At 45.2% G+C, this 25,280-nt stretch overlaps 1 protein-coding gene across 1 annotated transcript in view; it reads right to left on the bottom strand.

Annotated features, from left to right (window-relative positions):
- Window positions 1-19,284, bottom strand: part of LOC119390609 (glycosyltransferase 8 domain-containing protein 1) — a 38,512-nt gene extending 19,228 nt beyond the window's left edge. The window contains exons 1-6 of the mRNA XM_037658205.2: window positions 19,103-19,284; window positions 15,235-15,339; window positions 13,102-13,388; window positions 9,395-9,482; window positions 1,723-1,823; window positions 1,139-1,305 (exon numbers count right to left, since the gene is read on the bottom strand). Coding sequence (XP_037514133.1) covers window positions 1,139-1,305; window positions 1,723-1,823; window positions 9,395-9,482; window positions 13,102-13,388; window positions 15,235-15,339; window positions 19,103-19,145 — 791 coding nt within the window. The 5' untranslated portion in view covers window positions 19,146-19,284. The remainder of the gene's footprint in view (window positions 1-1,138; window positions 1,306-1,722; window positions 1,824-9,394; window positions 9,483-13,101; window positions 13,389-15,234; window positions 15,340-19,102) is intronic.
- Window positions 19,285-25,280: the final 5,996 nt, after the last annotated feature.

Genomic DNA, 25,280 nt, shown 5'->3' on the forward strand with positions numbered 1-25,280 from the left:
TTCATCTTCGTAATGTTGCGTTTATCTTTGTATGATAATTTTGCACTTCTCATGTGGCTCTTCTGGTCTCTCATAAGCACGTTGAATTTATACAGGCACGATTCTTCCTTGTATTAGAATGACCGAAAGTTGAGCCAGTTGCTAAGGGTCTCACCTTAAAAGAAGGCAGGCGTGTAAACACAGACATAGGAGACGGGATCAAGAGAACACACACATGCCGTTTGCGTTGTCTTGATCTTTTCTCCTGTGTCCATGTTTGCACACCTGCCTTAAGGCGAGATCCTTTCTTGTAGTTTCCTTACAGCAAAGAGTATGTATGTACCATATTTTCTCGCATCTAACCCATCCCTGTATATAACCCGCACCCCCACTTTTTAAGCACATTTTCCCACTTTTTTGGTGCAGGTTATATGCGAGAAAATACGGCATGTACAGATTTAAGTGTTAGCGTTTTGACAGAGATCTTTCTGGCTGTGTGAAGGAATTCTAGATCCTGAAATGGCTTTAGCCACAGGTTTTAAAATGCTAACACAGGAATGATGCAACATCGAAGCCGCCAACACAGGGATGATATGAGAATGGAAACACAGCGCAGTGCTCTCACAGAGCACCGTGACCATAAGAGCAATTTTGACGGCGCTCCTGCGATCGACGCTAAAACAAACCTGGGAAGAAGGCTCTTACACCAGTCATGGCACATGCAGAACACCCCTGGGAACATTAACTGCTTGCTGGGAACAATGCCCTCTGTATGCATGCAGGGCCTTTGCAATGTGGTGCAAATAAGGAGCTCAGGTGAGAGGATAAGAAGCACTACCACTTCCCCTCATTGTGAGTGACAGCTGCAACTGACACCGGTGGCTTCCAATACAGTCAGCCCCTGAGGAAGGGACCGAATGGGTCTTGAAATGTCGGGTCCATTTCAATAACTGTGGCTGGAGCCATTTTAGCATCTATAGTTTGTATGTACGTAATTTTTCTCAAAACTAACTTCCATCTCTGGGCCATCTGCAAGAGAGAGTAATACTACTATGTTTTTTCTTGAAGCTACTCTGCACATTCGCGAGTGCAATGGCAGAGCCAAGTCCTAATGGCAACAGGGTGCAGCATTCAGCTGCACTGGATCTGTGGCGCTCACCTGAGATTCGCTCTGATCCAGTTCTCGGCCATCTCGGTGACATTTTGTCGAACCCAGTCGGCCATGCGCACCACGAACACGCCCAAGTTGAGTGCGCACTCGTTGGGCTCCAGGCCCAAGTCACGTAGTGATGGTCGACTCAGGTCTAGAAGCTGGTGGTAACGACTCTGAAAGGAAAACAATGTGAACTTGGATATTCTTAACAGCCTTAAGTTTGTGATCAAAACAATTGATGAAAGGACAGCAACATCACCATGACTGTGACGTCCATATAACGCTTTGTTGCCAAAAATTGCTAGATTTTATTTCTGTATGCCTTTTAGCATTCCAACCAGAACAAATTAAAGTGTGTTGTACCAGTGCAGCGATGCCTTATTGTTATTCTGTGCTATTCTTATCATCCACCACTCGCGGCTGGCTGATCCCATAGGACGGATCGTTGCTCTGACCACTGGCCAAGCGCGAAATTCATGAAAAGCATTGGTGTCGGAAAAGGCACCGTTCCGCGATTGCACCCCAGATCTCTCGATGCAGATGTAATACAGGAGGCTGGTTTCAGGCAAGGTGAATGACATGCCACTCACCCCCGCTGTGTTGTACCTCCTGGACATGCTATCACAGTCTTTGGAGAAGAGCCCTATGCTGCCATCCGGAATGGGCAGGGAGGCCAGCTCAGCTATGTCACCTGGGCACAGGGAGAGAGGCATGGTAGGCACACTCCTAAGCCTAAGGCAAGGCAATGCAGGAGGTCATACGCAAATCCATCAGCAGTTCGAATCGTCACAGATAAGACACACAGGAATATGCCAAGATAAGCCGCTAAAGAAACCTCCACGTGTCTCACAGTCTGCAGAGATCCGCAATTAACTGAAGCCTACTGAGTTCAGTATTTCAGAATTGCGAGATTGCTAGAAGGAACACTGTTTGTACTGCAGCTACTGCCGTATATATGGGTGAAAAGAATGGGTGTCTGCCACAACGCATCATTTTGATCTTGGTATCACTACAGTCATATAAGTTTGCTCTCGCAATCTGCTGGAGAAACAACAAGAGGCAATGCCGCTCCTATTCAGAGAAATGTGATACGTCAAACGAGCCGTAAACTGGGAGCTCAGTATAAAATGAGCTAGGTTGCTACACTCACGACACGCACCACAAACAGATGACTCTACACAAGGAGACCACAAAAACACTGTGATGACTTGCGGTCAATTTCGATTAGCAGCTTGTAACTGTGTTGGGAGCTCAGTTTAGCAGGGGCGAGGAATATGCATGTTGACTGCTCAACATAAAAGAGAGTACACTGAAGTTTATTTGCAAGTAAAAAGAGGTCTCGCCAAGTGTGATGAGAAAGGCACTTTGGTGTTCGGGTCGTTGCCTCGCAACAAAGGGTGCCTGACGGGAGTTGAAATGCGGCCCCAAAAGTGCGAGAACCCATCGACTGAAAAGTGGCGAGATTGTGGAGATTAAATTTCTAAAAAAAACACATGTCCATTATGGGATGATTTCAGTGTGCACGGGACAGACAAAGACGAAAGGATACTGCAGTGGTCTGATACTGTGATTTTGTTTTGTCACGGAATTAAACTAACATGTGAAATTACCGAAGCCTTTCGCATCGAGATATGCGCAAATAACTGTGTAAGCGAGCCTTCGATAGTACTAACAGACAAGAAATTTGCCTTTCCGAGTGCATCATGAGTATATTGTACTCACTGATGAGTGTAGTAGAATTTATCGGGCCTCACTGCTTGTGATTTTCTTTGTTTTATCTTGCACATGCTCTTTGGAGCTATCCTAGGTGCATGCGTATATGTGCGCTTCCTTTTCACCAATAAAACTGAGTTGTCAGTCAGCGCTTGCTCGTCTGCTTCCCTTCGTCTTTGTCTGTTCTGTGCGTGCTGAAATTCCTACCAACTCGCCCAGTTTTCATTACTTTTCGAGTGAGTGAGTATGAACTTTATTCAGGTCCTGAGGAGAAAGAAAGCGGTGCTGAAGGCCCCGCCAATCAATCGGCGGCTCCACCCAGGTCGGGGCCGGTAGACAGAGTCCTTCGGCGACAGCCCGGGCCCTCTGGACAGCCTTGAGCTGAGTTATGAGCTCTGTGCTTCGAAGCGCTGAGTCCCATGAGAACACATGTCCATCATGGTGATGGCTATGGGCAGTCGCTACATGCGATTACACCGTAGACTTCTGTTATTTTGACTCAGGTTACCTTAACCTTGTTGCTAGTTCAATCTTAAATGAATGCCCAGCCGCGTCCGTACATTGTCACCTATATCCTGATATTGGTCTTCACAAGATGACCCGAACTTGACTGGTCAGCAAGCATGTCCCACATGCACGTGCCACATGTGCTCTGTACTAATTGTGAGCGCACTAGCGATATATTTAGCTGCAATGTCTATCTTAGTGGAACTTAGGAAATAGTTAGCTCGTTGAGTGCACACCGTCGCCCCAACGAAAATGACAATTTGAAGCCGGCACTAAAGAGATTTTCAAGCAGAAATGGTAGCTAACGCTATGAATGACTACATTACTGTATCTACTCAAATCTAAGCGCTTTTGCGTCTAATGCTCACCTAATTTTTGTAGGGTCAAAATAAAAAAAAATGGACCTTAATGTGTTTTAACTAGACTTTAAAAGAAACTATGACATGCCGCTATGTTGACAATTAGAAGACAGAAACAAGCATAATTCACCTTCACAGATTAGAAAGTTTATTCTGCCTGCAGTTCCCTTTCTTCTGCGATCCAGTTTTTCTGGCTTTTTGATCACTTCTGGATACACCTTGATTGTGTGCAAATAGAAGGGCCATTACCTTGACAGTCTACATGAAGTTGCTTAAGGTGATAGGCCACTCAAAAAAAATTTTTTTTGGGGGGGGAGCAGCCAGCATTGAAATAACTTTTTCTTCAAAACAAGCATGTCTTATTTAACTTACCCAGCCATTTATACTGCAAAATATTGATTATTTTTTGGGAGGACATCTTTGTCAAAAATTGCCTTAAAAGTGGTAGTCACGCCAGCCGTGATAAGTGACTAATGGGTGGCTTAAGTCAGTAAAGCTTTGGCATTTGTCTAACTAATGGTTGGAGCTATGCAATGAACTAGGATAAATACTATGCAGCAAATATCAAGGAAGTAACGTTAAAGAAACAAAAAAGACTGGGAAAAAGGAGCCAATTTAGACTGAACCTGTTTGCAAAATTAGCTGTGAATTTAAAAATATTCCATCAATTTCTTTTATTCTAGTTCATTGCACAGATATATACGTTGTAAACTATTATACAAAATGTCAGTTCGAAGTACACACTGAGAAGAAAGTTATGAAAGTTGGCGTCACATGACTTGGAGCAAATTCTTATTTTGAGAAAAACGCAGATTCCAGAGCTTGCAAGAGGTGTGCGTCCCCCCTGTGCCCGTTTTTATAGAATTAAAAACAATTAGGAACACAGAGATATATTTAATGACATACTCTTATGTAACAGTCACAATGAAATTAATGAAGTATTTTGAATATCATTAATATAGACAAAACAACACTTACTTTCGAAAAAAACATGTGGTTTCGGCTTCGCTATACATGCATGGGGTATGGAAAACTTGCTGTAACTTTCAAACTAATGATGATAGGAGGATAATTTTTGTTGCAACATATTTTTGAATGTTTGGGCGTGTACAAAAAATTAAAAAAATAAAAATCGACCCTCGTGAAAAATGAAAAAACTTCGACTTTTGAAGGTGGCCTACCACCTTAAAGGCCGAGACAGACGGTACGATTTTCTATGCGATTCGACGTCCGACGGCGGAGGGGAAACCGGAATGGTGACCTTTCATAGCATCGTACAGCCACCATTCCCTCTCCCCCACCGCCGCGTCGGCCATCGGATTGCATGGAAAATCGGACTGTCTGTCCCCCGCTTAAGAAGGTTTGCAAGCTGGTGTTCAAGATCAGGATATTTTCTCATTTTTGGCCTGTGCAAACTTTTCCTGATCGATAAGCAGCTGAAGGCCTTCTTCCTTTGTTTGTGCACCTCACAATCACAGGCCTTGCGCACATAAAAAAATATGCGACGCAGGTATCTTCAGCATGCAAAATAACTTTGCTTTGATGTGAGCTCTCAACGAAAGTGGTGCATCCCCATCTGCACTTCATGGGAGCAGCTACAACAGACACAGGTCGCAGCCACGCACGAAATGAACCTATGCGAAGCTAGCCACAAAGTGTACTCCTTTGCCATTTTGCGATGTCGATGAAAATGCATTTGATGCCTCTAACAGGAGGCTCTTGCCAATGCTGCAAACCTAGTTTTGGTTTCGTACTCAATTGTAATGTGCAGTCCATTTTTAGACCCGTTTTAGCAGCGGAGCTGTTTAAGCTTTTCAGTGCGCCGGGTAGCGCAAACCACAATGATCATCATCAGGAACTGGCACGCGCTCCCTTCATGCTCTCCTTCATTTTCTGCTTTGCTCCCACAAAATGTACGCTGATTTGTCCAACATGGAATGCAATAACTATGACGGGTGGGCCTGCTACCTGACTAAAAATCACATATCAATTATGAAACAACTAGTCATGTGAGTAAAATCACGTGATATCACACAACAAGTCACGTGACTAAAATCACGCAACTTCTAGTCACGTGACTAAAATCATGTAGCATCACGTAACAACTACTCACGTGACATGTGCCTGCCAAAAACCACGTAACACGTGCGTAGTGTAGGGAACCGACCGAAACTGGAGAACAGCCGAGCCTAGCCATACTTGGTACTATTAGTAAAAGCTTAGCACCTCTAGCAAAAGCTTGGCATTACTAGCAGAAACTTAGAAGAAGCTAGGTCGAACACCAGCTCTGCTGTTGGTTCCAGCCTTGCACCACTAGTGCAAGTTGCGCACATTTTTATCGGAAAAAAAGGTGCACGTTAGATTTGAGTACATATGGTATTTATTCAGTGCTAGTAAGTGCCTTGTTTTCCCCTTTTTCTTTCAGAATTTGGCCTAAAACACCTCGCGTTGTGTGATAGGATACAGAATGAACGAAAAACTCAGCGTTCACAAAAGCCTACCATATGAGCCAGCCAAGCAAGCCACTAGCATGATCACAAGATAACAGCAGCAGTTTTCATGTAGCATGAAAACAATGTTGCTTTAAGTATTTCGTTACGAACAGTCGAGGTAACATGCCTGATCTGCTAATTTAGCAGTGATGAATTACGTCACACATTTTTCGTGTTCTGAAGAACTGCGTGCATTGCAGGACAGATCGGCAAAATAACCACTCTATAAGCACAAGCCACAACCCCACTTGCCACCGTTGTCAAAACAGGATTGTGGCAAACTGTACACGCAATGGACTGTACGGAGGACACGCTGTGTTCCACAGGCAGCAACAAGTTTCTGTCTTGGTGTGAGGATGTTGGGCATAAAATGAAAGGTAAATTAATTGCCGTTCCACGAATGGTAAGGAAGGAAAATGGCTGTTCACTGCTCCTGCTTACTTCCAGAATCTGAGGCATGCTATGATTTTTCTTGCTGAAAAACTGGGTGCACGATATGCGTCTACTTTGGGAGGTCAATCGTCATTTCTATATTAGTTTCTATTTTAAACCCACACAAAGCTACTCAGGTGGAGTGCTGGAGATTTTCTTATTCACTGCACCGAATACGTATCGCTGCTGGATTTAGAAAAAATGTAGTACATTATCGCGCATAACCTGCACAAAATATACGAACAATAGACCTTTTTCAAGCACACGAGCGCCACCAACGGGCGCGCAAGCGCTCATGGAAAAGGTGCGTACGCCGCAGCAGCCGCTGCGACGAGCGCGCGGGCCTCGCGCTGCAGCTTTCCGCTTGCGCCGTGCCAGGACTTCTTAGACACAGTGAAATTGGCAAGGTGCAACATGTTACTGCACAATTCAATCACGAACTTCAGTGTTTAGCTGCGACGGCCTCTCGACGATTTCCATCTGTCCCACTGCTGGACCAGTTGAGCGGCTCAGAAGCGTCACTTTTCATTAATTTTTCTTGGCGCCAGTGCGCCTTATACGGCATAAATGAAAAAAAAAAATACAACTCGGTTGCCTATGAAGTGCAGGAGCGGTCTATGATTCGCCGATGGATTTTATAATGGACGTCCATTGACACTGTCGAAGAGTACAGCGTGAGGTTCGGATATTTAAAAAGTACACTAGAAAGTGTAGTCGGCAATTGGGGAAATGAGATACATTCATTGCATCGCTCGCACCATATATGTAACGAACGATAAGTGCCTGCTAACCTTCGTTGGTGATATAACCACAGGTTGGAATAATACTTAGAGCGAAAAAAGAAAGGAGCAGTACAAGAAAGGAAATGCACAAACCAGCGCTCACACACAACTGAAAGTTTATTGCACGCGTGAAAAATAGCATATACACAAAAATGGGGGTGCGTCTCGCGTGTCATAAAGAGGCACAAAAAGTCGAACAACCAAGGCACGTGCTTACAGTCGATTAATATATTTGAATTCCTTGTCTTTTAACGACTGAGAAGGTTGACTGACACAAAGTGTGCCGTTATTTGTGACATGATAGGCCTGTTGTCTCCTGTTGTCTTTCTCGTGTTGTCTGATTAGGTTGATGGTAAAAAATTACTGTGCTTTCGACGATGGGATTACGTTTTCATGACTAACGTAGCGATGCGAGATGAGACGGCTCCATTCAATGAATTTCGATGCGCACTGAGGCGCGTATCAATACATCGACCAGTCTGGCCGATGTGCATGTGGACTCATGAAAGAGAAATTTGCAATTAACTCCTACACAATTTGTAAAACAATCGGCATGCCTCTGACCGCATTTTTCTTTGCCCGCCGCAGACCCCTGCGACCTTAGTGCGACTAAGCTTATTTGGGGTGCCAAACACAACCTTCACCCCAACATCGCTTCCCTACATTCTTCAGGCCATGCGACTTCTTATACATATGTGGAATAACTGCAATATTTCTAGTTTCTTCATTATTGACGGATGGAGGACGTCCGTGTTAATCTTTCTTTGCCATGCGAACAGATTTTCGCAAACCGATACAACGATACGCAGGATATCCCGTCTCTTTGATCACTTCACAGCTGGAAACCACTGCTCATCTTATTTGCGCAAGTTTTTTCCAATGCCGCGCGAAATCATGACATCACAATTCCTTGTTTAACAATATTCGAATGCGCCGATGCGAAATTAAAAACCGATTTCACTGAACGGGGGCTATACTGCCCGCAAACGTGCTCCGCAGTGAAACTTAAAAGCATGTATCAAGAAAGTGCAAATTCATCTCGCAGGCATCTCGCAAGTGAATTATAGTCCCATCCCGTTTTCCTTAAACACATTTAGAATGTGCTCACTTCTTTGTACAGCGCGTGACTTGTCAATTAATTTCAAATAATCATCTGTATACCTGAACACTGTAACACCTCTCTACAGTTTGGTTAAACCTGATCACGAACCGCTATGGCATTAAATGCCATAGCGGCTTGTGAACAAGTAATCATTGAATAAATACGAATTCGGTCTTCCAGGTCACATTGCTCACGATAGCACGTTTTGACTGCATGTATCAGCACATGATAACTCACATGCCGCTTAACTGCTACATCCGGTATACATCCGCTCGGTAATACCTACACTGACTGCATCATTCCTTTCGCATTTTATGCGTAGAGATACATGCAGGTGCGTTCAGACATGTGTAGTAGTTAGGATTTAATAATAGTCAACCAGCGGCGACGCGTTTTTTTTCATTTGGTGCTCCCACGGCGCCAACGAGCAGCGAGCGACGGAACAGCCGGCGGGCTCGCCGTACACACTTTTCCCATAGTGCTTCGTGCGCCCGCGGGGGGTTCTGGGATTGCCTGAAAAAGGTCTATTCCGAGCTAAAGCCAGAGTGTGGGTTATACACAAATTTTGGCATTCAAGTTGGCTTCACGACACTACTTCTCGAAAATGCAAGGAAGGCAGCTTCCGGGCAATACCTCGAGATCTTTTTTTTTCTTTTTTTTAAAGTTTTTTTCATGGTTTGTAGTTGGCATTGTATGTAGGGGCGGGTTATACGTGAGAAAATACGGCACAAAAAGAGAACGTTTCCTAGCCTGCTAGAGCCACATCGGGTGTTTTTCAAAAAGCCACACGTTACAGCATCACACTGTGCTGTTTGACAACAATGGAAGAAATAAATGTGCTAGTAAATCCGATAGGAGGCAAGGGCTTACTGTACCTTGCACAATGACATCATCGTCCAGCACTACAACCGGACCTCTGAGAGCAGGCAGTAGCCGGCCAAGGTAGAGCTTGGCATACGGGAGCTGAAAAGCAGTTCGAAATGGTGGCATTCGCAGAACAAAGTTTAAGACATCTGATGAGAACTGAAGACATTTGCATGCCTGGATTTTCCACAGAGAGTGATGGCCGCTGCCTGCTTTGCTATGTACAAGCCATTAGCAAGGTATGATGGGCAGCATTACTGGCTATAGTCTCCTGCGAGAATTATAATACTCGGTGCCTTAATGGCGGTTAAGTTGCTCAAAAAAAGCTACAAGGAGTGCCAAAGATTAAAAAATAATAATAAAGAAGCTTACTTTTTAAATGACTACAAGAAGAATTATTGAAACATTTTCACTACATGGCCAGTAGCCACCACAGGGTATACTACTCAGTCTGCTTACAGCTACAGCATATGCGGTTCAGCAGCAGTGCGTTAGGAAAAAGGGGCCAAGTTTTCTTTTTCTTTTGTGCTTCTTTCAGTCAAAATATAAATCGTGGTGGTGATCTAAATTCTAATGCAACTAGGATATCAAACCATGTACATTAGACAGCATGATCTTGAAAAGTGTAAAAATTCAGCGTTGTTGGCACAACGTACTGTAGTAAAGCACAAAGAAAAGAATGTATAGACAGAACAAAGTTAGGCAAGAGTTACTTTCGGTTCTTTTACTTTCCCTATGACAAACCTCATCTCTACTAGTGTCCACATTTGCTGCTAAAGTGCCATCTTAAACGTTTATTCAAAATTAGGCATATACAAATCCTGCACCTCTTCAATACACTGTTTTAATAATGCATACAACTCATTCACTCCTTATTTGGCCAAAATTAAATTCTGCTCCAGGTGACCTCAAAATGTGTGTAGTACGCTTACATTAAAGGAGCACTGACATCAAATTTACGCATGTCAAGATTTTTGCATCCACGAGTAGTTATCGAACCCCTAGTAGCGATTCGCGACCCAAAATGCCACTGAGGGGCGAAGAACTATCTGTTTTATTGATTTAGGTCACCGGTATCTCACACGTTTCAAAACGGCCGGCAAGCCTGCCATTTTTCAGCGCTGGCAGCGCCACCTCCAGACTGCGTCCCAGCTGACCACTTGTCTACACAAAGAAGTGATGCGAGGCTCAGCTGCTCAGCTAACATTTCATCTGCTAGGCGCACACGTTCAGTCATGCCTTGCCACCAGCATTGCCGTTATAAATGTCGCCTAGTATTGAAGATGACATTCTGGAACTTAGAATTGCTGCGATTCACGACGTCGCAAATCATTTTCGCTTCCACGCTTTGCAAAACAGCGATTCAAAAATGGACGCCGTTCCAAGCAGCAACGAGGAGGTGCCCGGGGACGCATGCTTGGGCCGTGCTCCCTGGTGTGTCTTAATTAGCTACATTAGAGAATTTTAGCGTGCACGGCATTCCGGTACAGTTGAACTCCGCTACAACGAACTCCGCTTCAACGAAATTTCCGGTACAACGAAAAATTCTCGGTTCCCCGTCAGCAGTCCATAGGAGTCAATGCATAAATATGCTCGCCACAATGAACACTTTTTCTGCTGCCGTTCCGCTGCAACGAAATTTGACGATGCCATTCCAGGCTCAAAAATTTAATTTACCGTGCAATAAACACAATCTTGGACATTTTGGTGCATTTTAGAGCATAAAAATACGAATTCAAAGTCTGAATCGCGTGTTGCAACCACCAGAAACCGCCGCTGTTGACTGAGCATGGGGGCCGCCATTGCTGGATAGCGACGGCGATCAGACTGCCCTGCTTTCGCAACTGGCTTGAGTTGCTTCTGAGTCGCAGACAATCCGAAGTCAAAGCTCAGTTGTCGACACTGGGGCGCAATCGCGAAACGATAGCTTTTCCAATGCCTTTCCAATACCTTTCGTGCTTTTCGCGCTTCGCTAGTGGTCAGAGCGACGGTACATCCGTCACATCCGCACTATCAACGCGAGCAGCCCTGGGGTGCAGTCGCGGAATGGTGCCTTTTCCAATGCCAATGCTTTTCGTGCTTTTCGCGCTTGGCCAGTGCGACCGGTGGTCGGAGCAACAATTCGTCCGCGTTATCAACGGGATCAGCCAGCTGCGAGTGGTGGATAAGAATAGCATAGAATAAGGCGTAAGTCATCACTCCGCGATAGCACGCCTGCATGTCGCCGTTGTCGGTGAATAGCTAGTGTTAGCGTATTGGTGCAACTGTGCAGTTTGTGTTGCGCGCCCGTGCCTGTTTGGTTCGTTCGTGGAAGCCGTTGTTTCTGCGTGCTTTTCAACGTGGCGTCGCTATGCATATGTATGAGAATCGCGTTGTAACACTGCTGGGGACGCAAAGGAAGCAGCAGACACTTTTTGAATATTGGAAATAAAAGTTTCACTGTTCTACTAGCTCAGGTCAGCCATATTTTTTTCGATTTCACTACAACGAAATGTTCGCTTCAACGAACATTTTTCCGAGCACCGTCAATTTCGTTGTAGCGGGGTTTGACTGTATACGCAAATAGGTCTATGAAATATCGGTACAGCGAATGCACACCAGCGGAGAAATAGAATACATTAGGTTTCTACAATAGCAATTCTGTGTTCGCAAAGTTCTTTGCGCCGCCAGATGGCCCCACCTATCCAGCCTCTCAGTTACGGCTGCAGTAACCCGGTATTACGGTAGTGCAACGAAGTTTACGGACAATTCAACTAAAATTCACTATTAACGCTACCTGCGTGTTACTTGTTAGCGATGATATTTATCTATACGCTACTCCACTCTGATAACTTGTCGTCGTGTCGGCGTGTACCTCACGTGTAGCGAAACGGCGCACTCATTCCGCTTTTTCCGCGCTTCCAACAGCACAATTCCCCGACATGCTGACTGAAGAACACGTCGAATCATGCTCTTTCCTTTCGCCTGTCTTTTCTTGGTGGTTTGCGCCATGTAAATTCATGAAATCATTCAAAGCAGCGCGACGAAGAGCAGGCATGAAGAGTGCGAGCGTTTCCAGGCGTCGGCGCCACAATAAAAACACTCGAATCGTCGATGTCATCGCTACTAGTGCATCGTCACTTAGGATGGTATGTGCAACACCATACACATCACAGTAGTGTCGATGTCGCAGGATGAAGAAAGCCTCTTTGAGCTTTCGTACGCTCTTTGCCCTCGAAATAAAATAACTTCCAGGTGACGGACACCATTCAAGTTTGGTCAAAAATACTTATGCATACCGAACAATCGAATGAAGGACACATCTCGAGCTTGAAATTTTATGTCAGTGCCCCTTTAAATAGACAATCATCTACCTACGTGTAGCATAAAGCTAGAAAATCTAATAGATTTCTCAGAACGACAGCTTTCTATTTGACGAGTCCTGGCCCAGAATTCAAACCCACGACCAATGCCTTTCTGGGGGAGGGGGGGGGTGTTGTACCATCCGAGTTAACGAGGAGGCTTGAAGTGCGAGGGCAAATTAATTAGACTCGAAGCACACAGACAATGAATATGGCAGATCAGTTTTGTGGAAGCTGGAGTAAGCGTCATCAAAGTGCGAAATTGACCCTTTACAGGAACAATATTCTCTCCCTTGCATGAACCTCACTCCGTATTGAACTGATCTACAAATACCCTCACATGACTGACAGTTCAGATGACCAGCATCCTCTCTCACCTGCACGATGGTCGCCAGCTCTGGAGCAATGAGTGGTGTCTGAGGGAAGGTGAGCACCTCGTACTGGAACCGTGCCAGCTGTGCCTGGTGCATCCAGGCATGCAGGTGAAACTGGGTTGCATTGTCTGTCACCACGTGGAAGCGCAGCGAGGACGTTGGCCGGCGGCTGTGGCGCACCGTGCTCACCATGGCCGCCACGGCACCTCCCAGCCCGGCATTGGACGTCACCAGCACCACGTGCACGGGAGCGCCCGGGCCACCTTCGTCCGACTCGACCACAGGTTCGCCTGATGGCACATTGGGTTGCCGAGAAACGCAAAGCAATCATCATTAAAAGCCCTTCATTATTAAAAGCAATCATCATTTAATATTGCTACATGCACATTGCTAGTTTCGGACCATGCGCGTGGACGCCCAGCGAAGAAGACGACAAGCTGTTTCCGCTCGAGCTTGGGGCCTAACCGGTCAGCGCTGCAACCACTGTTTTAAATATATCAAGCTTATATTTTCAGAAGAGGCGTCTCGTCATTCACGTAACATCTTTGGCGGAGGTGCTGGGCAACATATTTGGCGGATGATTGTTTTCGTACCTGAATGCTGCACCCCAGTTCATCTCTCAGTAAGTAGAACTCCTCTTAAACGGAACATATTTTCTTGGTTCCTTCAAGTTCTGTTTAATGAGAGTCTACTGTATGCTGCATAAGATAATTACATCCACTTCATTACCACTGTGAGAGCCACTGTTGTTAGAGAAGGCATGCCAAGCTGGAAAGGTATAAAAATACAGGACTGGTAGCGACAACACCTTCAACTTTCTGCACCAGCTTGGCGTAATATCACGAAACTGCATCTTCTGAGGCCTAGTTAATTCTTTATTTACGAACATAGTCTTTGCTGTATGCTAATGAAGATAGAACTCTGCAAGTTCAGATAATATTTTAACAAACCGCTTAGATGTAGCCTTTGATGCTTGGTTGAAATGCTCAGTAATGTGGTATTGTACGTGTCTTTTTAAACAACTGCAACGATGTCGTGCCTTGAATGTTACTTGCTCTGGCCAACAGCATAACAGATCCCATGTGAGCTGAAAGGCACTTCAGCGTATCATGCAACCACTATTACATTGCAGAAAAACATCTTGGAGCATCTGCAAAGCACCCAAATATTTTATAGTTCATGCAGAATTAACAGTGACTTGCAATTCTAAACATAACAAGTGGTTTCAAAAATCTTATTACCAAGAGTGTGCATAATATCGCACAGTAATTTCAAATTTCCACATTTGCTTTGTGCAATATTAATAAGAACTAAGAGACAATAATGCCAAGGAAAGTATAGGGGATGTTATTTATGGTAATTAGGATATAAATGTGAAGAAAGTGCAGTGGACGAAAAGATAACTTGCCGCCGGCAGGGACCGAAATTGCGACCTTGGAAAAACGCGTCCCATGCTCTGCCAGTTGAGCTATGGCAGCAGAGCATCGGACGTGTTATTCGAAGGTTGCAGGTTTGGTTCCTGCCGGCGGCAAGATGTCTTTTCGTCGAATTTACTTTCTTCCCATTTACATCCTAATTACTACAAATAACATCCCCTATACTTTTCTTGGCATTATTGTCTTTTAGTGCCATTAATATTGTGTCTAACAAAAAAAAACGACCCCTTCAAATTTTCCTTCTTTCGTCCACATTTCCTTTGAAATTTATCAGAGTGATTTAACATCTAGAAAAGAAGGCAAGACTCTAGTCACTGTCACTCTTTGTTTTTTGCCGACTGCAACATGTGATTGATGGAAGTTAACAATCGTGTTATTATTAGCATCTTGACAAAATAAATAAGTCGAGAGTCGCTGATTTGTTAAAGTAGAATTTTTTCTAGCATCAGATGTTATTCACTAAAAATCTCCCCGCCTTTTTTTTTTTTTTGCCAACTGCAAAGGGGTGAGAATTTTTCACTATGTACTCATTGGAATATCACCCTTGTGAGAGGAATTTAAACTGCAGGCTTTCAGTGCATGCAAACAAACACCATTTTAAGACGACTAAAGGTACAAAATTCAGTGCTACAGGCCCCGCCGACAAATTTCTTGGACCTGTTCCTGAAATATCGAGAAGAGATGAAAGAACTCTCATTACCACCAGCAGACCGGCCAAACGAAAACTTGGCCTCGTTGGACACCATGAGCCGGTAGCCATAGTAGAGGCCAACCAGGCACGTTACTGCCAAGGAAGCGAAGAGGCCTGCAAAGAGCACATCATTCCTCTGGCAACAATGCGAAGCGACAGAAATTCGAGTAGAAGTGCACCTGCTGACATGTTCACATGCTACAGGTTACATTCAAACAGTGGACCTCATTTCACAGTGCTTTAGAGCATCACAAACATCGTGGAAGGGATGACAGCAGGAGAAAGCGTCACATCAGACTACTAGCCTGGTCAAAGCAAAATCCTTTAAAGGTTCCCCTCCTTTCCTATAGAACACCTACTAGTGCACTGATTCATGAAAACAAAGCACTCAATGGTTCTCACCCATCTTAAGGGATTGCTATTGCAGGAGAGAACCTCCTGCAATAGCAATCTTTGATTGCTATTGCTTGATTTGTGGTAGTTGGTCAGAACAGTCGGCCCTCACCATCCGTTCTCTACTCTGCTCTCTTGTGCTTTCTGCATGCTGGGTGGCTACGGGTTAATTAATGGCCATCACATGGTGACACTGTTAATTCCTAAACGCTTTCCTTAAAGGAGTGCCGACACAAAATTTTGAAGGCGAGATAACTTGTGGAATAGATTTGTGTTGGCAAACATCTATCACCTACAAAATATCGACGGATAATATAGCCTAGAACATATTTAAACTCAATTTTAGAGTGTGTCACACCACTGCGTTCGAAACGCGCCTTTGGTTTTCGCGTAAACCGCCAACTGCCACCTGCATCAGGAGTTTGGGTTGGCTGCCCACGATCCTTGAGGGCACTCTCTTCTAGTAGACCTTTTGAACAGAAGGAGGGGGCAGACTTGCATGGGGGTACAAAGGCTGATGTCCTTGCCTCGGCCGTGCATTTTTGAGGGGTGACGCGTATTTACGTCTCACAAGGGATTATAGCAGCACCCAGGATACCTTCCTTTAAAAATAGTTGTCAACATGGTGCTCTGTACATGCGGTTTTGTGTGCTTACCCCCCCCCCCCCCAAGCCAGCTATGTTTATGCAAAAACCACTCCGGGTCCTGCCTCACTCGGTGCTCCCTGAAACTGAAACAGTGACAGAGCGCTATAAAACCGTCTCCAAACAATTAACCACCGTGCACTCGAGCAAACAAGCTTTCCAGCCATGATAAGTGGGTCGTAAGCTACTTATTGCAACAGAAAAAACAAGATGCAAAATTTTTGTGTCAGTGCTCCTTTAATAATCTTTATTATTACGATAATGCAACACTCCCACCTAGTAATGCTTTTTCTTCATACATAACCACAGAGGGACCATTTGGCAATAGAAAATAATACCAACCAAGCGCCTCCACAAAAGAAACAGTGTGATTACAAACAGAAATTACAGCACCGGTGTTGCCAAAACATCTTTGTTTTGCGACCTAAAGCAGGGTGGTACACTGCATGTGTACATTTTTCACCAATGCAATGCTACGCCCAATGCTACACTGCACGACCACACTGTCAGTGGGAAAGCAGCTGTTCTTCTCGCTTTTGCCATTGTCTCCAAGCAAACATCTGCTGAGGTAAGCTTCACCGCAATCGAGACCTCCACGAGAGATCAATTTCATGAAAAACTCGTTACTGGAGACCATGAAACACTGAACTTCACTTTACTGGTGAGACTGACCAAGCATACTGGCAAGCAGTGATGCTAACATTGGTTAGTGAGGCAGCCACTAATCTTAGGCAGCCTTTATGCTAGATTTAGCTGCATGGAAAACAATACGACTAGAGGCCACACAGACAGGCCGTATCACCACTGATCATTGGTGACCTGCAAGTAATATTTCTTCAATGAACCCTGCTCTCGCCTACCTACGAAATACACAAGCCCATGTGTGCTCTACACAACACATTTCCGTTTTCAAAGCCACCATGGCTCCAGAATTTGTTTGTCCCAGTGTTTTGCGCAACATAATACTACAAAGAAATAAATTTAAAGCATATCACAGAAGAGATGATAAGGCATCCCATATACTGAACGCACATTTCCTACATGCACCGCTATTCTCCACCAACATCACTGCATTCAGTCGCGTAAGATAAGGAGGCAGGACTTTTACCAGCATGAGACATCTAATAGCAAATTTTCTTGTAAATAGCACTACTCAAATGCTGGTGGTATTTATTGCCACAGCACTGCACCATGAAGACTGTTCTATAAGGTAAGCCACACTGCGTCATTCGGATGAGACAAAGGAACTACTAAAAATGATCATGCAACTCAAATGATGTGTGATCTCATGACTACTTTATTTGCATTATAAAGGCTGCGCAGACAACAAACAGGTTCATGAAAGGTGAGAAACATGAAAAAAAGAAACTGCTACGCACAAATTAAGCATCCAAGCCTAACAAAACATATCCTGTTTGTGTTGTTTACATGCTCAGACCATTGTTTGCCTTCTATTACAATACACCTAGCCTTTATCCGTTGCCAAAAGCTGCTCTTATCTGTCCCAACTCTAACCTTGGCTTGTCACTCCCATACGGCTTAAATAGTGGCCGCGTCCTTGCGATGTGAAGTCGACCTACAAAATTTCCAATTTTGTCATCATCCTATCTCGATTACATTCATTCAATACCTCATGCTAAACTTCCATTGTCAAAATGGCAGACATGTGTATTCATAGGTGCTGATAGGACTACCATTACTCAAACTTTCTTGCCAGATTTTTTTATTTGAATTATTTATAAGCAACGTAGTAAGCTACGCTTTGTCATGCTCAGGGCTAAAATATTCTAAGCTACGTTTTTTTTAACAAAAGTACACATATCAGTCTCAGCTTTTCCAACTGAACACGTTTTTCTTTCCTGTTCAGAGCAAGAAAGATGTCACAGAATGTACAGCTTCAGCAATGGCTGAATTTCTCCCCCCTGAAGGCAGTCTCTCGCCATCCACTATTACAAAGGCAGCTGCTCAGAATTGGCAAAACATGCAAACGACATGAAGGCAACTCCTTCTGAGGATAATCCTTACGTGAATTATAAAGTTGCATATTTAAGTACTTGCTCGAACGAATTCCCGCGTCCGCGCAGTTCTTGGTACGTACGAATCACACACTCCCCGTTCGTGTAGGCCCAATGACGATTCGAAACTAGAGCACCCCGGTCGAGAATTTACGTGTCAGTTATTGAAACATCAAATTCATAAACAGCATCAGCAGTTTGCATGTAATAAATTCGGTTACTAGTCAGCACAGGCCCCACGTTCTTCCGCGTCTAACCTGTCAAATGTGGTTTGAGGGTGAGTTTCCACTTCAAGCACTGGCTGTTTGCGAGGAGCCAAATCCACTAAAACTTTTTCTTGCGCAGGAATGCAAAATTATTGATACGAGCACCGTATCTGGCGTTCATGCCTATGAGAAATTGAGTGCTCTAGTGCACTGCATTATCAAACGACAGCAAAGCTTTCAGTTTCCATCGACGTACGGCACAGGGCCGCTGTGCCCTGACCTCTACGCACAGAAGCTCGTTCAGAAGTGAGAATATAGAACCTTCTCGTCATCCGATCGGCGTACTGGATAAAATTTCAAGGACGACCGCAGTCATCGCAGTAAGCGAACCATCTCTTCATCAGGCTGTTTATAATAGGGCTCGCTGTGAACACTCGTATGGACACTTCGCCAATGAGGCAAGCTCTCAAAATGATCCATCGCCGATTCTATAATTATGGGTGAAGCTTGACGCCTGCCAAGGCGCCCACGTCACATTGAAATACTCTTTTTTTTTTTTTTTTCGACACGGATGGTCGCCGCGCATACGTCGTCCAACAGCTCAGTAGGGCGCACTTACCTTTGACGAGACAGGTGTTGTGCGAGCGCTTCAGCATCGCCATGTTTCACTCTATTTGCGTCTCCTGCGAGTATTACAACTAGACTAGATGGCTGTCACAACGCATTCATTGCGCCTTAGATGCACCTTAGATGCACAACGAGAAACTCATTGCGCGTACGGCCGGCGACACACACTCCAAGGCGGTGTGCGTGCTTAGAAAAACAAACAGACAGGCCTTTGTTGCCAGACCCAAACCCGCATCGCGCTAGAGACAGCCCAGCTAAACACTATAGCCCAGCCACGGAGGAGGTCGTGAGCCCAGCATGGTGATCCGCCGCCATGACGGCCATGATGACACCATGTATGTCCGCGACTTTCAGTTGGTTCGGTTACAGTGTTAATTATAGTGTTAATTACTATAGGGGTTTGCCCCAACAGTCTGTGGCAAAATCAAGTGTGTCCCGGTACATGGCGTTAGCAAGCGGCGAAGATTTTGAAAGTGGGCCGTTGGTACGCTCAAATCTCGATGCCTTGACGCAATTAGATCCTGCCAGTCTGATGCCCGGCGGCGAGACTTGCGGAATGGTACCTATGGCACGTGCGTGCTGTTATCAGCAGCCGTAACAACTGTATTAGGCAAGGTGACGCCGCGCTAGCCGCGCTTCAGGACCACGCAGAGAGCCCGCTGCAGCGACGAGAGCACGTGGTTGCGTTCAGGTCCTGGGGAGATCGGCAACATGCAGAGGCTTTGGGCATCAGCCGAACAAACGCGACGGAAAACAAGTGCGCGATTTGTTCATCAGCGGCATCTAACTGTCGGAGAAAGGCGGCACAATCGATGAGGAGTGCGACGACAGAAAATCATGACCAAGGATCAGTTAGGGCACTGGTAAAGTACGGCCAGCAGAACAGTACAAAGTGCAGCGATGCTCCCGCGCGCAGTTTACTCAACGACGGGAGAGGTATTATCTGCCGTCGGCGACTCGAATATGGCAGTAGGTCGAGTGTGGCACTTTGCCGAGACGACGACCATGGTGCGAAATCCTCACCGATATGTGCGTCTATGTAAGGACCCGGCACTTTCACACCACCTTTTAGGGGCGAAGCTCCTTAGGGTGTGGGTCGTTCCCTCCTCTGTAGTAGTAGTAGTAGTAGTAGTATGTAGCCACCTCGCCCGATCGGCAACGGCGCGAGGACCCTGCCGTACGAGAGTTAAATCACACTAAAAGACATACTTTGCGGGCGATATACTCTAGTGAGCTTTCAACTTTTCGTCTTAATGTACAGTCGCGCTCAATATGACTTGCAACACGGGAGCGCGTGGTCTCACTGGTTTAAAGATAGCGCACGGCTTCAACTTGATTCGTTTCTGTCCCAGTAAGAGAACAGCGTTTAGTTGTAGAAATAAGGCCTAGTGCATAGGCGTATCTACTGGGAGGGGGGGGCAAGGGGGGCGCTGCCCCCCACTCCCAAAAGTCGGGGTGGGGGGGGGGGGAGGGGCTGAGCCCCCCACTTTTGTGAGCGTTCACTGCCGGCAGCGCAGTGGCAAACCAAAAAATATGGCGAAGTTTTCGTTCGACACAACTCACAAAATTATATAATGAAATTTAGATGTATCCCCAGCTTCTGCAGTGAAGATCGTCTTCCGTGCCTCACCACGACGCACTGTAAGTTCTCTGCGGTGCGAGTCGCCTATGCAACGCTTTGATACCATGCGCTCTTGCATTGTGTAGGAGGCTACAGCTGAGCAGGGGCTCTCAGGCGTCAGAGTTTTCCGTCCTGTGTTTATTCCATTCTACCTGAAATCAAATTTGCATCACCGCCGACACAAGCTATAGGGCGGGAATAGCATTTATTAAGATTTCAGTCAATTAATGTTACTGCAGTTCACAGGAAATGCCTCTGCCTTTTCTTCGAAGACGTACAGCATTGCCTGCCCTATCACTGGGCTGAAGTGAGTCGATGAGCGCGCGGATGCGCTGAGTGTTACTTGGGCAAAGCTGACGCGGAACGGTGGTGGATTAAGGTTCCGCCAGTGTTTCCGAATTAATTAATCTTATTCCCCTAACTGATCATACTGTAGCTTGCAACGACCTCAGTAGCTTGGATTATGGCGATAAAAAAAGGCATCCTCAACAAAGAAGAGTTTACAGAGCGATGCCGTATACGTGCACGAACGGTTCAACGACGTTATACAAGCCCTGAAATTATTTATTATGCGCAACTAAATCCATTCTCGCCGCCTGCTACGACTAGCCTCTGCTAAACCATCGTCGCGACGCCATCTTCTCTTTCGTTCGGAACAAGACGAAACAAATAAAGTTTTGCTCGACATAGTAACACTAATGCGCGGTTTAGTGCGTACTCTTAATTCTGACGTCGTAAGTTTCGCGGTTTGGTGATGTTGCGTGGCAGGCAAGCTATTTTAGCGCCGACCAGCAAATAATAACAAAGAACGAAGAAGTAATGGCGAGGAAAGACAGTATCAGAAATAATTTAGCACCTTGATCTTCTACCTAACAATACGTGGGGAGTCACTGCGAGATGGGACGTTTTAGCTCCTTTCGTTGCACCGCGTTACGTACAGGCACTGTGGGCATGACGCAGAAGACTTCGACCGATCATAAACAGCAATTGGCCTATACGAGACAGAAAAAAAAGAACGGATAACTTTGTCGTTATGCCAATCCACATCTTGTCAATACAAGCTTTGTGAGGTTCTGCCGCTTGCATAGCCATATTTACTGAGAGGAAGAGTGGTAAGGGCACACTTGCCCTCCTTGCCCCCGCTCTCAGAAATAAAAGGTCAAAGTGTGACCCCGAAGGTACCATTCGTTGACCTTTATAATCTTATACTTCACACTCAATACTTTTTCCGTAAAATCATATCGACGAAGCTTGCTCTTCTTGCTCATGAGGTTACATTACAAAACTCAATGCCACAAAGTGGCACACGGCCTATTTCTGGACTTCTCCAATGCCGTTCATTTCGTCAACCACAACGTTTTATTTAGAATGTTGGAATTTTATGGTAGTGGAGGCAAGCAAGTTTTTGAACATCATCTATCTACAACGTGGAACTCAGACTGTGATATTTGCAGGTGAATTCTCAGGCGCAGTACATCACAGGGAAGCGCTTTGTGACCTTTTCTGTTTACACTCTCTATTTACCATATCCCAAACATTGATAGCAAAGCTTAATTTGTAATCTTTGCAGATGGCGCGCCTTTATCTTTTCTGAGAAATTAAGGTTCAGAGCTAGTAACAAGGGTTAACAGACCCAAACTGGTATAAATCTACCTTGACGAACACATGATATGTGATAAACACGTCACCAGTATGATGAGTAAACTCTGTTGATTCCACGTAAGATCGAACAATCGATGGCTGGTCGACCTCTCAAATTTATTTCAAAATTTTATATATTATTGCCTGATAAGTGGAAAGAAGAGATCAGCAATTTGTTTTGCCGCCAAAAATTTTTTCGCAGCACAGGAAATCAATAATGACGAAGAGGTGGAGTGAAGCGCTCATCCGCTCTGCTGTTTTGGCCAACTTTCGTTCTGAATTGCACGAAATATATTAAAGTTAGGTAGCTGAAATTTCTTTAGCTACATATATGCATGTTTTTGCTTCTGCTCAGGTATTTTTAGTTTTGATGTGTAGTGTAGATGTTTTTATAAAAAACCTCAAAATTGGCCCAGGGAACGTTATTTTCTTTACTTTGAAGGTCTTTATCCCCAACAATCCTTGTAGCAGAGCAACAAAAATTGCCCATTACGTTCTTCGCATGCTTATCTACCACAATGCCGAATCTTACATTTATGTAACGTTTCAGTAAAGAGATATGATCGGGCTAAGTTAAAGAAAACACCGGACAATGGAAATTTCTTACATTTAAAAAAGAAACCCATTTTTTATATTTCTTAAACTTTGTCCACTTATTCTCCTCCACATCAGCTTTCATAATCATTGAAAACATGTTGCATAATGTCGTTGCACTAATAGTTACGACCCCTCCAATGAGACCCTTAGGCAAGGATTGGCAATTCCGACTAAATTCTTGCCCAGCAAGTGTATAAAATGCAGGCAGGATTGAATTTCTTTTTATTAAAAGGCCAGCAGGTACCGAAAAAGGTGTCGCCGGCACTGAACACGTTAATTTTGAAATTATTTCGTCACTGCAGCGGCCACGAGCGCGGGGCTACCGAGCAGGCGCGCGCGCACCCGAGATGCTCGTTGTAAGAGACGGCGCAGTGAGAGCTCGTTTTCGCGTCCTCAGACCGATTGAGTTCGAAACAGCAACACCTTTCGGGTGACTTGAACGCACGTGCACCGGTAGTCGCAGTGATCTAATTAATGACGTCGATTTCTTTTTCAGGGGGCATAAGAATGTCATCGTTAAACTGTGCGTTCCGTGAAAATCTTTCATTGCAGTGGTAGCAAAAGCACGCGTAGCACAAGTAGTCCGTCTCACTGGCAGTCACTGATCCTTCGGGCGTTAAACGTTCCTTCAAAGCGTATATGCCTAGGTCGGCAACTCTGCGAAATTTTGGCTTCTTTGCTATAATTAAAGGAGTACTGACACGATTTTGAGACATCGCAAAAGGGACATATTTTGCTTCGTTGGTGTGCAGTGTCAACGCTGTCCACACGGTCCACACACTGGAGTCGGAGAACACGTATAAAATATTTTAATTTGACTTTGAAGTTTTCGTCGCTGAGCATCTGCAAGCCAGGTCCACTGCAAGGACATTATCCCGACGAGTCAAGACAGTTCCCCCGAGTATGCGAGTTCTGCGTCCTGCATGCAGCCTAAATCGCAGAAATCACTGTCATGCATCACAGGACGACAATTCACTCATAGTTGTTTATGTGCACCACGAGCAGATGACGAATTTGCTGCTAGTACATCGCGAGTTTCTGTATCTCCGTGACGTCACACTGCTATGAAACGACACTGAGAAGCCACCCCCTCGATATCTAAACCGAAAGTGTCTTTTTAAGGTGGCGCTAATTAAAATATATACCATGCATTCCCAGGCACCACAATAGTCATTTTAGGTTTCTCAACACCAGTATTTTTATTTAGAGCAACAATCCGAAATTTTTAAAAATTCGTGTCAATACTCCTTTAAAGGGGCCCTGCAACACTTTACGAGCATGCTCAAAAAGCGCTGCCGATCGGTATATAGTCGAGGCTCCCGAGAACACGCGAGCCAAATATTATAGCGATGCGCACGGCCTGGAATTTACAATAAATTCTCAAAGTCAGCTGAAGATCGCTCCCTCTTCTCTCGACAAATGATGTATTAGTCCGCAAAATATGACGCGATTGTCGGCAGTTCCACCATTGGCTGATGTTATAATCACGATAATACCCTCATTATTACTTTCGTTGTTAATTTTGAGTTCAATAAGTAGATAATATGTATGTTTATATTCTGTTATCGCGTTAAAAACACCGAACAAACATTAATATTAGCACTTCCGGTCTCACCGACAGCTCGTCTGCTCGTAGTTGCGTGGTTCCGTTTTCTTCACCATGCGCAGTGCCGAAAACGTGAATATTTCTGTGCTTTTGACCATCGCCGGTTGCCGTTGAGAGTGGCAGGAGGGCAGCCGTTCGAGTGTTGCCTCGTCAGCTGGGAACTGCATCGTCGGCACGTTCTCACGACCGACCGAGGCAGCCGTGCAGCATGTCTCCGATAACAATGCTGGCGTCCGGTAATGGCGGCGCTTCGGGGTCGTCTGCCAGTGCCGTCTTACGAGGCGGTGTATCGGAGTATGGGCCGAAACCGATCTCAGCTGTCATTCATTCCAAACGAGCGCGCAGGTTTGCTTCCATGGTTGGCAAACGATGAAAACACTACGGCGTTCGAGCTGCACACCCAACATTACCAAACCGACGCGCAGTTTTCATGCACGCGCGATACGCTCCGCTCGACGAGAACGACGCAAGCCGACCGGAAGTGGCGGCACAGACCACGTGGTTGCACCCAGACGTCAGAGAGAAAAAAATGAAGAAAAAAAATCACAGCATATCCACGGAGTGAATGATGATGAGTGGGCGAAGCTGCGGAGGTTCATCGGTAAACCGTGAATCTTCCGTGAATAGACCGATCCCACAGGCCAGTTTCGCGACGCCACCGCTGCCGCGGCAGCCGCGGTGCATGCCGGTACTTGTAGTCGTCCG

Source organism: Rhipicephalus sanguineus, chromosome 4 (assembly GCF_013339695.2).
Source record: "Rhipicephalus sanguineus isolate Rsan-2018 chromosome 4, BIME_Rsan_1.4, whole genome shotgun sequence".
In the NCBI taxonomy this organism is placed as follows: domain Eukaryota; kingdom Metazoa; phylum Arthropoda; class Arachnida; order Ixodida; family Ixodidae; genus Rhipicephalus; species Rhipicephalus sanguineus.